The sequence below is a fragment of the Leptidea sinapis genome, chromosome 10 (genome assembly GCF_905404315.1).
Source record: "Leptidea sinapis chromosome 10, ilLepSina1.1, whole genome shotgun sequence".
Classification (NCBI taxonomy): Eukaryota; Metazoa; Arthropoda; class Insecta; order Lepidoptera; family Pieridae; genus Leptidea; species Leptidea sinapis.
In genome coordinates this window covers 7682279-7696490 of record NC_066274.1, presented here as the reverse complement: position 1 = coordinate 7696490, position 14212 = coordinate 7682279, and the positions used below count along the sequence as shown (strand labels likewise).

Sequence of the window (14212 nt, the reverse complement as noted above, 5' to 3'; positions counted from 1 at the left end):
TGGATGAATTACATCCAAGTACACGTAACCATTTCCAACTACTTCTCCTCAATCTACTACTACCGCGGAGTATTTCCACTAAAGCGAGATTTTTTTCGCTAACAACAAACATCTGGTCGTTACAGGCCGATAGCGTGTACGGAAATTGTCTCGTCTGTCTATCTCGTTCTAACACACTCTTTTACTATATGCTGACTCTCTCCGCTTTGCCAATCTTTGGGTTATGACATCTATAGCTGATGCTTAAATTATGCCGTAAATTAGTTTTCAAATGCACCAGCAGAGTGCGCTGTTCAGTACTGAAAAAATAAAATTCATAGAGTTAGCAACCTAATAATAAAATAAGATGTTGTCTTCTTAATTTTGATAAACATTATGTTATTTTTCACGAAAACATTTATGATTGCTTGCTTCATTAAATAGGTAGCTAGCTCTTTGCTTTGTAGGTATTCATCTCTTGTAATACGTAGAATGTTGACATATAATGGTCTAAGAGCTCGTGGACCCCAGACCTACGTCATTTTATAAAAGCTGAAAGTTTGCCAGCGCATGCTCCCAACACAGGTAAGAACGATGGTCCATTATGGAGTTTGGGTTGCAATGGCTTTGGCAGGTAAACGGTACTAAATGTGTGTCAAATACCGATCTAAATACATCAAAAAATAAAGTGCGATTTTTCGGTATTACCTTCAGAATATTATTAAAAATTACGTTATTCATTGCCAGACACTTACCATCGTGGCAACCCCTTGCCAGAAACCCTTAATGGTCACGAAATTATTATTTTAATTTCGTCATAGTATAAAAGCTGATTTTTATATATATTAGGTAAAAAGTAGATGATGTTTCCCCATTAGCCAGACGCTTTTGATAGTTCTATCCCCTTGCCAGACGTGGCTTTGGCAGGTAAACGGTACTAAAGGTTTGTTAAATACCTATCTAAATACATCAAAGAATAAAGTGCGATTTTTCGGTATTACTTTCAGAATATTATTAAAAATCACGTTATTCATTGCCAGACACTTACCGTCGTAGCAGCCCCTTGCCAGACACCCTTAATCTTCATGAAATTATAATTTTCTTACGTCATAGTATAAAAGCTGATTTTTATAATATATAATACTTGGTTTATAAGTAGATGATGTTTCCTCATTAGCCAGACACTTTTGAAAGTTCCAACCCCTTGCCAGACAAACATTGTAAATCGTAAGTAGAGATTAGTGATTAGAATGACTTATACAAATAAACTTTTTGGCGCAGACTTATATAACTCATAGTCTATGTAAATTTTGAAAAAATTCAAACAAAAGACATTTGATGCTACAACTAACCTTAAATTTTATTTTATTCTGTCGATAACATCTTTAAAATAGGAAAATATTCCTCAAAAATTCAACTAATAATTTGTTTATGATACAAGTCAAGGAACACAAAGGAAAAAAAATAGATTGATGTCATAACATATTATTTTAAAATTAATTCACATTTTTTCAATGTCTCGTCAGAAAATAATGTTATTTTATCACTACTTTTGTTGCAAGTAACGCAAATTAATGTATCATCCATGACTTGTTTTTTAAAACAATCTTACTTTTATTTACAAAGTCAAATAAACAAATTGTAAACATACACTGGCCTTCAAAAGTAAGTATCACACTTTTAAAATTGGGATAACGTTTTAAGTTCACAAGATATACTTTCGAAATAAAAAGGACTCCAAAGAGAATTTTGTACATAAAAACTTTATAGTCGGTAACCTTCTTTTAAGAATTGGCTGAAAAAAAACTTCAAAAACAAAACCATTCCTTTTTCAAAGTGGACGTTTCCGAATTACAATCTTACCATTAACATTTTTCTTTCTGTTTTAAATTTATTTCAAGATCGATGGGTCTTGTTTTAAAAATTTATGCTAAAAAGCACATAACATTTATTTATTATGCCTCTTTCAGTTGAAGAATGTGCTAGGATCATGGCTTTTCTGAAACTAGGCATCAGTATGCGTCGCACTGCAAGAATGGTGGGTGTGACGTTATATTATTTCCACTGTGTTAAGAAATCGCCACCAAAATGAAGTTGAAGTCCAGCAACAGCTACTTCAGACCCGGAGGGACTATATTAGTGACAGTACAGTGAGAAGAAGACTTGCTGAAGCAAATTTGAAACCCCGAAGACCAGCGAGTGGCCCAAAACTCGAGAGACAGCATCGAGTAGCGAGACTGCGATACGCCCGTGAACACATGCAGTGGGATAAAGAAGAATGGTCAAAAATTTTGTTTGCAGATGAGTCTCGATTCTCCCTTTACACTTCTCATGGAAGGCGAAGTGTTTACAGGCGACCTGGTGAGCGATACCTTCAAGCCTGCATCTCAGAAAGAGTCCAATACGGTGGAGGCAGTGTACATGTATGGGCTGGCATATCTTCAGAAGGTCGCACAGAGCTAGTAGCCATAGAAAAAGGCACCCTCACTGGGCAAAGATATGCTCAAGAGATTCTCAATGAGTATGCAGGGCCGTATTTAGCAAATATGGGTGATGTATCGATGCTGATGCATGATAATGCCCGGCCACACACGGCTCATATCGTACAAGAGTATATACAGGTGGTCGGTATCAGCGTGATGGCTTGGCCATCAAGAAGTCTTGATCTCAACCCGATTGAACACGCCTGGGATGAGCTTGGGAGGCTAGTCAGAAATTGCAGACCACCACCTACTACCCTCAGGGCACTAAAGCAGGCCCTGGTAGAAGAATGGGAGAATATTCCCCAACATCGGCTCCGAAACCTAGTGTTCAGTATGCCAAACTGGCTCGAAGCTGTAATCAGAGTTCGAGGAGACAATACCAGTTATTAAAAATTAAATAACATGTAACACATTTTAGTTGAATTTTTTTACACTGAACTAAAAATGTCTATTTTCATTGTTTTATCTTTTTTAAGTTAAAAATGTTACTAATGTATAATTTTAGTTTCTAAGAATTAAAGCCTATAAAATTTGCAACAAAACGTTTTTAATCCTAAATCTACCTTCTATAGTTAAGAAAAAAAATTAATTTGAAAAGTGTGATACTTACTTTTGCAGGTCAGTGTATAATCTACGTACACCAATAATATTGAATTTACTTTATAGTCTTTATATATTCGAAATATTTTATATTGTAAATTAATAATGAATATTAAATTAATATTACTTGAATATATTTTATATTTTTTTATTTTAATTGTTTATATAATTATATATTATTTTAGCTGATGTAAACAAGTACTCAGTACTAAACAATACATGCGCAGTAGAAATAGCAACTACGCAGTGAGGGACCGCGGTAGACTTTACTCGCCATCTCACTCGTACTCACCCATATGCATACTGCCTCGCGCTCTCCTACAGCTACCCTACATGCTTGTCTGGCAAGGGGTTGGAACTATCAAGTGTCTGGCTAATGAGGAAACATCTTCTACTTATTACCCAAGTATTATATATAAAAATCAGCTTTTTACTATGACGTAAGTAAAATTATAATTTCGTGACCATATGGCAAGGGGCTACCACGATGGTAAGTGTCTGGCAATGAATAACGTGATTTTTAATAATATTCTGAAAGTAATACCGAAAAATCGCACATTATTCTTTGATGTATTTAGATCGGTATTTTACACACCTTTAGTACCGTTTACCTGCCAAAGCCACTGCCTCCCAAACTCCATAATGGACCATCGTTTTTACCTGTGTTGGGAGTATGCACTGACAAACTTTCAGCTTTTATAAAATGACGTAGGTCTGGGGTCCACGGGCTCTTGCTCTATAAGTTTAATGTCAAAGAGTAAAAAGTAAAATAATTTAAGGTTGTTTTGCCTTGCATTGCATTTTGACTCTGAATCAATCTTCTATCTATTATAAATTATATACCTATTTTTAGTATAGCTAAGTGCCTACTTAATTGGTATTTGATAAACAACGTAGAAGTCTGGATAACGGAAGTCTTTTCTAATTCTAGTATTTTGTTGATTGTTATATGAAGTAAGAACCTTATGATATTCTGATAAGACTGCTTTGGCTTGTGACTCGTGAACAACTCGTGCTTCTTATCAGTCCCATTTATTTACTTGTCTTCAAGTAAACTTCGTATGCCCTCTCTCGACCTTTTAGTTCCTTGGCCCGCTTATCATTATCAGCGTGAATAAAATGAGACGACGGAAGGTAATGAATTCATTTAACGTTAGCGCTTGCTTTGCTCTGGTTAATCGTAGCCAAGTATTCTTCAGAGATTTTTTTCGGGCAATTATTTGATTATAATAATTCTGTTACTCATTCACGTGTGTTAACAATTTTTTTTTTGTTTCTTTTTCATTGTCAACCTGTATTCAAGAGAAGGAATGCAAAGTGACTGTCGAGACTGTTTGGGAATTCGTTTTCGAATTAATACCCTCCACCAGACTTGGAAGTGGCTGCATCAGACAATAGCCCTACACGAATACTTGATCTCTCTCTCGTCGGCTGATACTGACCCTCGTGTTACCTTCAAGTGTTAGTGTGTTGGACTAAGTTTATGTTAAGTTACTACATATTTGTAAATAGACATCTAAGTACACTGTAAGTGCTATTCTAATAAAAATCATTCATATTGAAAAGTATCAATTAAGTAAAATGGCCCAATCTATGTTGAGAAAGTTTGTTGTGGGCAATATGGTTGTGGTTGGACTTGTAAGAAGAACAAGTGCAAGGAGTCTGGCAACAGCTGCTTCAGCACAAAAAGACAAAAATGACCAGAAAAATCTGCCATCTGAGGGAGAGATCACAAAATCAGTGTTTATGTCCCAATCAACTGATATCTACACAAATCTGGCATATGAAGACTGGATGTACCGCAACATGGATTTCGCAAAGCATCATGTTATGATGGTTTGGCGTAATGAACCATGTGTTGTTATTGGAAGACATCAAAATCCATGGCTTGAAGCAAATGTTCCATTTTTGGGAGAGAAGGAAATAGCATTGGCTCGACGTAACAGTGGTGGAGGTACTGTGTATCATGACCGTGGAAACCTGAACATCACCTTCTTCACTCCTCGAGAGAGATATGATCGAAAGTACAATCTGGAAATTATCAAGAGAGCACTTTACAGAGGGTTTGGAATTAAATCAACAATCAATGAACGTGAAGACATAATTGTTAGAGATAAATATAAAGTATCCTTTTTAAATTACACTTTAAAATTGGCCGCTATTTCTTCTAAGTATTATGCACCCACATGTAAAGAAATAGATGACCTAGTATGGTAAGTTAGAAACATTTATCAGTTCTCCCCATATGAACTTTCCCTTTATAGTTTATTCTCTTTGTAAACTGATGTAGCTTCTATCATCATCATCATGTTGCTCCCCATGATAAATATTATTCTATTCTATTCATTGTGTAATTAATTAATTTAAATATTTATATTTTGATTTATAGAAGCATGTTTAGACTACATAGATTTTTATATTATGATTAAATGACAGTGTTCAGCAATTACTTATATACAATAATACATTATATTAACAATATAATTTAAAAAGAGTGCAAATAAATACAAGGACCTGTGAGTGTTAAATTGATTTAAAAAAATTCTCATGAAAAAATCTAAAAATGATATAAATTAATCAGTGATCATATTGCTGGTGGTAAATTCAATAAGAAAAATATTTTTTTGACATTCATAAGTGTCATTAAAAGGCATTATTTTCTCAAAATACCTTTAGAATTCTTTTTGATGTCATTTCTAATATACTAGATACTACTACTGCTTTGGAAACAAATGGCGCAAAGAGAGAAGAAGTGGCTCAAGAAACTCTCCCAGCATTCTTTTTTTTTGTACTCTGTGACAGTTGCATTTCTGTGAACTACATGAATAAAGTGATTTTAATTTGATTTGAATATGTTTATCATTAATGTTCATCAGACTCGAGTAGAATTTCTTTAACAGTATGTATAGATATCAGGAACAGCTGCTAAGCTAGGGCGCCTGTCTGCCTACCATCATTGCACCCTTCTAGTCAATGCCAACAAGGCAGATCTCAGCAAAGCACTTGCTAAACGGGAGGTGAGTTGAGCTTGTTTTCTTTTTAACTGATACTCATGTGTTTGTTTAGTGTACTAAACCTATGCCTACAATAATGATGTAAATAAAAATATGTGGTTGTAATTTAATAAGCATGTTTTATGTTTGTGATATCATTCGTTTCTTTTAACTTTAGCCAAGGCAGACAAAAAGTTGACCTTAAAAGTTGATATTATTAATCTTATTGCTATTGTAACTTAAGGAATTACAATTTGATTGAGTACTTTATCTGAATTTATAATTCTTTTTATCAAAACTATGGCAGTTGTCAAGTGACACAAAACTCTCCAGTCATTTTAACATTAACTTTATAGTACCTTTATCTATCCCCTCAATGGATGAAAAGTATTTTATTAAGATATATAGCAAGTGCATATAAATTATTTCAAATTCAACTGCAAAATCGAAACAGATTTTTCATACACACAAACCATAATTCACACATCTATCACTGTGTTTAATTGCAACTGGATTGGTAAATTTCCTTTCTTTTGATATTTAATTTAATTTTAATTCTCTTTGATGAGTGTAAAGTAATTTAATAATTAATCTACCTGTTTAAACCTTCCAAACAAATAGTTGTGATAGTAAAGTAGATAAAAACCTAACATTTGCATATTCTGTATATCAATTGGCATTTAATTTGTCTCTCTATATAACTGCAATGTTTAGAATTTTTTAGTAAAGTAAATAGTCTCCCTGACAAAATTTTGTAGACAAGCCACATGCCATATATAATACATATTAATACTATAAAAAAATTATATCCTTTTGAATGAGTGAAGGTCTTTTCCAAATAGGAATCACAAAAAAAATGTTTGCACACTGCTTTTTTGTGGCTTAGTAAATTGATAGTGAAGCTATTGTAAATTATGCTTGAAAATTCAAACCCCCTTATTCATAATAGTCTGCTAACTTAAAGCATTGCTAATTCTCACTCTGTCTTCTTCTATTGACCTAAGTCAGAATGAGAAAAACACTCCTTAGCGGCTGTTTAAAGTTAGTGGACCATTATGAATAAGGGGGAAGATGTTTATTGTCTCCTTTTGAATAAAGAATTTTTGATCTTCAGTGATTAAAGACGCTTTTATAATTAACAAGATGCGTATTTTTACGAAATAAATCTTCTAATATACTCAGTTAAAGTTTAGTTGTGTTAATTAAACTGTTTACATTACTTTTTTGTTTTGAATATGAATGAAATTGCATCTAGCTATTTAAAATTCAAATTTACTTATGCCAAAGGGTCACACCTGACTAACAATGACTCATGTATTTATCTAATTAAGTCAAAGTCAAAAAAATCTTTATTCACTGTAAAACTTTATAAGTTACTAGCTGACCCGGCAAACGTTGTTTTGCCATATAAAGTATAATTCACGCGATAGTTTTATAAGTAATAAAATATTGCCTATATTATAGCCTGTACATCATTTTGTTCTATTGTCAATAGTTTTTGCAGCGCACGCAAAAATAGGTTTTCGATTTTACACCTTGTGTTACAAAATAGCAATTTTATTACGGATCCCTAATTTTGAAAAAAAAACAGCATATAGCCTTCCTCGATAAATAGACTACCCAACACTGAAAGAATCATTCAAATCGGACCAGTAGTACCAGAGATTAGCGCGTTCAAACAAACAAACGCTGCAGCTTTATAATATTATTAGTATAGATTAAGTGCAAGTCAGGATGAAGTACAAAAGTTACAACAGCATTCAAATGAGTATAACAATATTAATTAACAAAATTTAGAACATTAATTCCAACTATCTTTATCATTCAAATAATCCTTCACATTATAATAGGCCTTTGATGTTAATTTATTTTTACGGCACATGTAAATTTTTTAATAGGTAATATTTTAATTTCATTTGGGAGTTTATTATAAAATATAACACAATCCACTTTAAAAGATTTAGCAATTTTACGGAGCCTAGTAGATGGAATTGCAGGCTTATGTTTGTTTCGAGTATTGACACTGTGTATATCACTAATTGGCTAATATTTTTATGAGCGTATAGGAGGTTCTCGTATATGTACTGGCAGTGTACTGTCATAATATTTATTTCACTAAGCTTTTCTCTCAATGAGTAAAAGTCAAGTAATGAGTGATGTTATAATTAAGTATATAAATGTATTGAGATAATTAACAAAGTATAATTTTATTGTTTAAAGATATTTTGATGCATGTATGTTGTCATAATACAATGATTTCCTAACAATCTGTGCCACTGACCTTAACCCGACCTTTCCCTCCGATCATTTGGGTTTATGAACATATATTTATTTAGCATGGCATACAGACCAAGGCGACGGCGTCCACACCCTCGCCTGTTGCGAACTTGGCCGATCTGGACAACAGGGTGACTGTAGAGAGTCTTCAAACCGCTATTGGCTATGAATATCTCCGGACTCCAGCACTTCACATGGAGGATGGTGGCCAACGGCTGATCTCAAAACAAAGAGGCTTTCAATTCATTAACCCTACTGAAGATTGGTATCCAGGTACTTAATATTTTGTATTTACTTTTCATATAAACGATTTGTTACTGATGCCCGCGACTTCGTCCGCGTAGATAAGGGGTTTTAAAAAATAATAAGCAAGTTTCGAATTGAAGATTATCTCATGTCCTATTCCAGTTCCGGTTCCCGTTTTCGCTCCCGTTCCCAACATATTATATGAATCTAATTGTGTAAAGATTGCTATGGCAAACTAAACCTACTATTGGTACATTTATCATCGATGTGAATTTCAGTTGTTCACAAACCACGCGGGAGCCATGGATTTTTCCGGGATAAAATGTAGCCTATGTCCTATCCCAAACTATCTAGTCTATCGCTGTATCAAATTTCATTAAAATTGGTTCAGTAGCTCCAACGTAAAAGCATAACATAAAAACTTACATTCAAATTTGTAGTATTAGTAGTGATTTTAGAGGGAAAAAGTTCTTTCTCGTCGAATCCTCGAATCGTAAAGCTTTCGAATATTTTTTAAGCACAGAAGTAGTAGTTGTAACAATTATTTTATTTCTTAAGATAGTTTAAAGTTAAAAAGCTATAATTACATTTATATATTTTATGATGAACTATTGATTATTTATTAGAGATAGTAAGTACATAGTACATTCTATGGTAAATAAACATGTTTTTATTTTAAAACTAGCTGACCCGGTAGACTTCGTACTGCCTTAATCGATAAATAAAAGACCTAAACTTTTGAATGTAGGTACGTCAAATAGTAGTGTTTGCGTTCAGAAATTTAATTTGTGACAAAACTTAAGATATATCAATCTACACAAACATAATCTGATAGATAGTTAACAACTGTAGTTAATATAATATAGTAAGCTAGAATTAAGTTTATTTTTTACCTCCTGGGTGAAACTTAGAAATATATAAAAATTCTAATTAGTTATTCATTTCAAACTATTCCTTCAATTTGATTTCTGAACGACGGGGACACATCGAAGGAAAAACATAATTTTTGGTTTTATTTAATTCCCAGCATTTTCATATTTATTCACCTTTTAAACCTTCCCTGGACTTCCACAAATAATTCAAGACCAAAATTAGCCAAATCGGTCCAGCCGTTCTCGAGTTTTAGCGAGACTAACGAACAGCAATCCATTTTTATATATTTTAAAATAAAGAAAGAAAGAAATAATGTGTAGGTAGGTATAAGATGTGTAAAGTGAGATGATATATGATCATTTTCGCTGCTGTGTTATCTGGGATTTTTTTTTATAAGAAATAGTGACAAGCCTTTCAAGACGTGATGCTAAGTGATACGCTCTGGCAATTACAATGCAGGGCCGCTTAGGATTCCTGATTGAACCTTCTTCTTGATTGAAATATTCTGAGCGGAATCGCGCTGATCACTCAGCCTAGTAATTTCATTAGCTATGGCGCCCTACAAACCGAAACACAATAATGCTTGCTCCTGATTCACGACAGAAAAACGCGCCGCTGTGGTATCCAAATGGTGATCCACACCACACTTATAATTAATACATTATAATTGTTATTATAATTTGTTGGTTTTTGCAAGAGTTTTTACTTTTTCGTAATGAGTATCTAAATTACAGGTCTAAATGTACTAACAAACGAACTCAAGCAATGGGACTGGTGTTACGGTAGAACTCCAGAGTTCACTGTGAGCCGTTCATTCCCTGTACCGGCTGAGCTGCTGCCCTCCAAGCTCTACTCAGCCACCCAGGAGCTGGTCATCAGCATGACGGTGGAGAAAGGTCTTATCAATGACGTCACCCTCAACATCCCACCCGGGCTAATCGAATCCGGATTTCATGGCGAAGCGTCCGTTATAACTTTACTGAAAGGCAAACGGTTTACCTCTGAAGCTTTAGAAGCACTAGAGAATGCCATGCTGACTCGACATCTTACGAATGACGTCAGAAAACTTGACGACAAAGAACAGTTCGTCGCGAAGTGTTTCGACCAAGTCGTCAACACCGTGTAAATATGATAAATCCCTAGGTAAATCTAAATGGTGCTGTTTTAGTATTAGTATAGACATAATGTTTTGCTTGTGTTTAAGTACATATTTTAGCTTTGTTATTATGTGTTCTTTTAGTTAAGTGTTAATAAATAGTTACTCCTTATAGTGACATACCTATTAGAAAAAAAAATTGTCTCCTGTTGTGGTATTGGGCGATGGTCGTCTGTCGAATTTAAATGAATATATTGTCACTATAAAGCTTATTAGAGGTGCCGAACCTACAAGAATGCATCATATCATTTGTTGTAATATTATTTTAACCCAAGCTTACTTTCGTTAGCGTTAACGATATCGTATATTAATTAAAATACCATTTTATTACTTTCACCCTTAGAGTTTATTAATGGGTACTTTTCTGTATGAAATGAGTTTGTATTGTTAAGATTGTATTCGTATTTACTTTAAGTCAGTAATATGTTATTTAAATTCATCGTATGAAATCAAAATTATTTTAATTACATAATGGAAAATTCATTAAAATAAAAAGCAATTTATGAAAAAGGTCTTTTTATTTGAGTAACCTATTTAGGTATCATCGAAGAACAATGGAAGGAGTTACATGTTATTATTACATTCGGTAATGCAAAGGAATATTTATCGTTTATATAATAAACACACAAAGCGAGTTAATTGCATCGAAGCCTTAAAAGCATGAAACGAATCATGAGTAACTAACTAAAATAGCAAAGTTCGTGAGCGTACCGAATTGGCAATGGATTAATGGAAATGTGTGCGAACATGTCCTCGCAATAAAAACTGGCTTTGGAGCCTGCTCTTCCTCTCGCTTTCAGAAGAGTTGGGTGGTGGTTGGCGGCTGCGTAGAGCTGCCAGTTCGGTCGTAAACAGCGGCGTGAGCGCACCGTCCGCCATTTTGATTCGTCACGGGTTGCCATGACAACCGTGTACACAACTGTAGTTAGTTTGAGCGGGAGTTTTTAAAAGTTCTGTGCGTGAATTTTTCTGACACTGACTTTGGTGTGTTGGTTTGAACTGTCTGTTACGATGTAAGTATCACTGGTTAAAACCCTAGGATATTTTAAAATGGTATTTCAATGCTGATTAATCAAATAAGAATATTTAATAGAACTAAAAAATTAATTATTATTATTAAGTATACGATAACGACTTGGAAGTTGCTGTGTTAAAACTTTTTGTTGTATGAACAAAGCTACCTACATAACTTTATTTTTAAACCAACTACGGAAGAACACGAATCTTTGTTAGTAGGTAATCACCTGTTCTATAAATGCAAATAATTGATATTAATTATGAGCGCTAGCTACTACGAAGATTTGGAAACCGATACAAAAGTAGGTGCCAACTTATTCCTTCTATGGTGTTTTGGTGGTATTGTTTGCAGATGACACTTCACTTATATTCAAAGTGAAACGAAGCCAAGTTTTGTATGACGAAGTAAACAATGCTCTATCTGACATCGTGTACTGGTTTAGCGCCAATAACTTATTGTTAAATAATCATAAAACCAAATATATTAAATTCACCGCGCCAAATGTCAAAAATGTAGATGCGAATATTTTATTAAATGGAGAGGTGGTAAAACCAGTGGAATCTGCTATATTTCTTGGCATCACTCTTGATTCCAAATTGCAGTGGGGCCCCCATATTGAAGGATTGGCGAATAGGCTTAGTTCTGCAGCATATGCGGTTAAGAAAATTAGACGGTTAACTGACATAGATACGGCGAGATTAGTATACTTTAGTTATTTTCATAGTATTATGTCCTATGGTAAATTTTTATGGGGCAGTGCGGCCGATATTAATACTATCTATGTGCTGCAGAAGAGGGCTATTCGCGCGATTTATAACCTAGGTCCTAAAGAATCATTAAGAGAAAAATTTAAAGAAATAAACATTTTGACTGTTGCTTCTCAATACATTTTCGATAATGTTTTGTATGTTCATAAGCACATTGAGGAATTTTCTAGAAACTGTGACATTCATAATGTTGACACGAGGAACAAACATAAACTTGTTATGCCTACTACTCGGTTGGGTCGAGTTAGTAAGTCTTTTGTTGGGCGATGTATATGCTTCTACAATATGATCCCAGAAAATGTACAAAACAAATGTGTTACGAAATTTAAAAGAATTGTTAAAAACGTTTGTGTGGGAAAGATTATTATAGCATAAACGATTTTCTTAATGACACCACGGCCTGGGAATAAAGCGAACACCCTCAGGCTCTTTAATTATAAATGTTTATTGTACGATATTACATTGTAATCCATATTTTATATTAAAAAAAAAAAGCCCGCTGAGTTTCTTGCGCCCATTCTTCTCAGGTCTGAGGCAGCCTCTTTTGAATGGGTGGTAGATTTTGACGTTCAATAAGTGATTTTAAATCCTATTTTGAATAAAAATATTTGAATTTGAATTTGATGATTTTGACGGTTCAGAATATATTAAAATTTTATAACATCCGCATATAATGACGAAATTTTTTTTTGTAATAGATCTCATCAAGATGATAAACATCCCGACCCTTCCCTCATAATACACATAATATATATCAATATAATTTATGTATATTACAAAAAATATTACTGGATTCAAGAAAAATTGTGATTTGAATTCATTCAATTCAAGAACAAAGAAAATGTACGTGCCGTATAATAAGTTAGTTAAGGGCTCCCACACGGGTCTCAGTATTCAATTTTACAATAAAATACTAGTCAACATATTGAAATCACCGAGCATAAATTTAAGAAATATATTAAAGCAACTTTGACAAAGAAGGCTTACTATAGTAATAGTAAGTAATAGGGGATAATAATACTTGACTCTTGTCTGGTTCTGCGCAGGCCACCTGAAATTGAATAATATTACTAGCTGACCCAGCAAACGTTGTATTGCCGATATTAAAATCGCGATACAAAAGTAACTGTTGATCGCAGATGGGTGAAAATTTGAAGTTGTATCTATATTTAAAAAAATTAAAAAAAAATTCGTGTGCACCACCCTTAACATTCAAGGGGATGAAAAATAGATGTTGTCCGATTTTCAGAGCTACCCAATATGCACTCAAAATTTCATGAGAATCGGTCAAGCCGCTTCGGAGGAGTTCAATGTTTAACACCATGACACGAGAATTTTATATATTAGATATCAAATAGGCTAAGTGTGATGTAGATTCATGACGTTTAGCAAGTGTTATTGCATTAAGATATGTTATTGTCACTCCCACGTCCCACACTTTATTTACCATAAATAAATATATTTAAAAGGCCGGCAACGCTCTTGTGATTCCTCTGGTGTTGCGAGAGAATGTGGGCGGCGGTGATCACTTACCACCAGGTGACCCGTACGCTCGTTTGTCCTCCTATTCCATAAAAAAAAAATTTTCGAGGAAAATTTAAATTATATCGTACTCTGGGTGCTTATCTTATTTTAGTGCTGCATCAAAAAAAAACCATGCCTTAATTTATTTGGTCAAAATTACAATTATTTTTTAAACAGTTTTGTTGTTATTGTGGATGTGTAATCTGTGGTCGATCTACCGCCGCGTCCGTGATGTTTGGTAATAATGTTGCAAGTTCTTCCGGCTCTCAATTACCTATATTGTTACTGACAAAAAC

At 33.9% G+C, this 14212-nt stretch overlaps 1 protein-coding gene across 1 annotated transcript; it reads left to right on the top strand.

Annotated features, from left to right (window-relative positions):
• The first annotated feature begins 4503 nt into the window (after window positions 1-4503).
• LOC126966638 (lipoyltransferase 1, mitochondrial) lies at window positions 4504-8613 on the top strand. Its single transcript, XM_050810798.1, has 3 exons — window positions 4504-5186; window positions 5972-6079; window positions 8392-8613. The coding sequence occupies exons 1-3, from the start codon at window positions 4644-4646 to the stop codon at window positions 8611-8613; spliced, it is 873 nt and encodes a 290-aa protein (XP_050666755.1). The 5' UTR covers window positions 4504-4643.
• Window positions 8614-14212: the final 5599 nt, after the last annotated feature.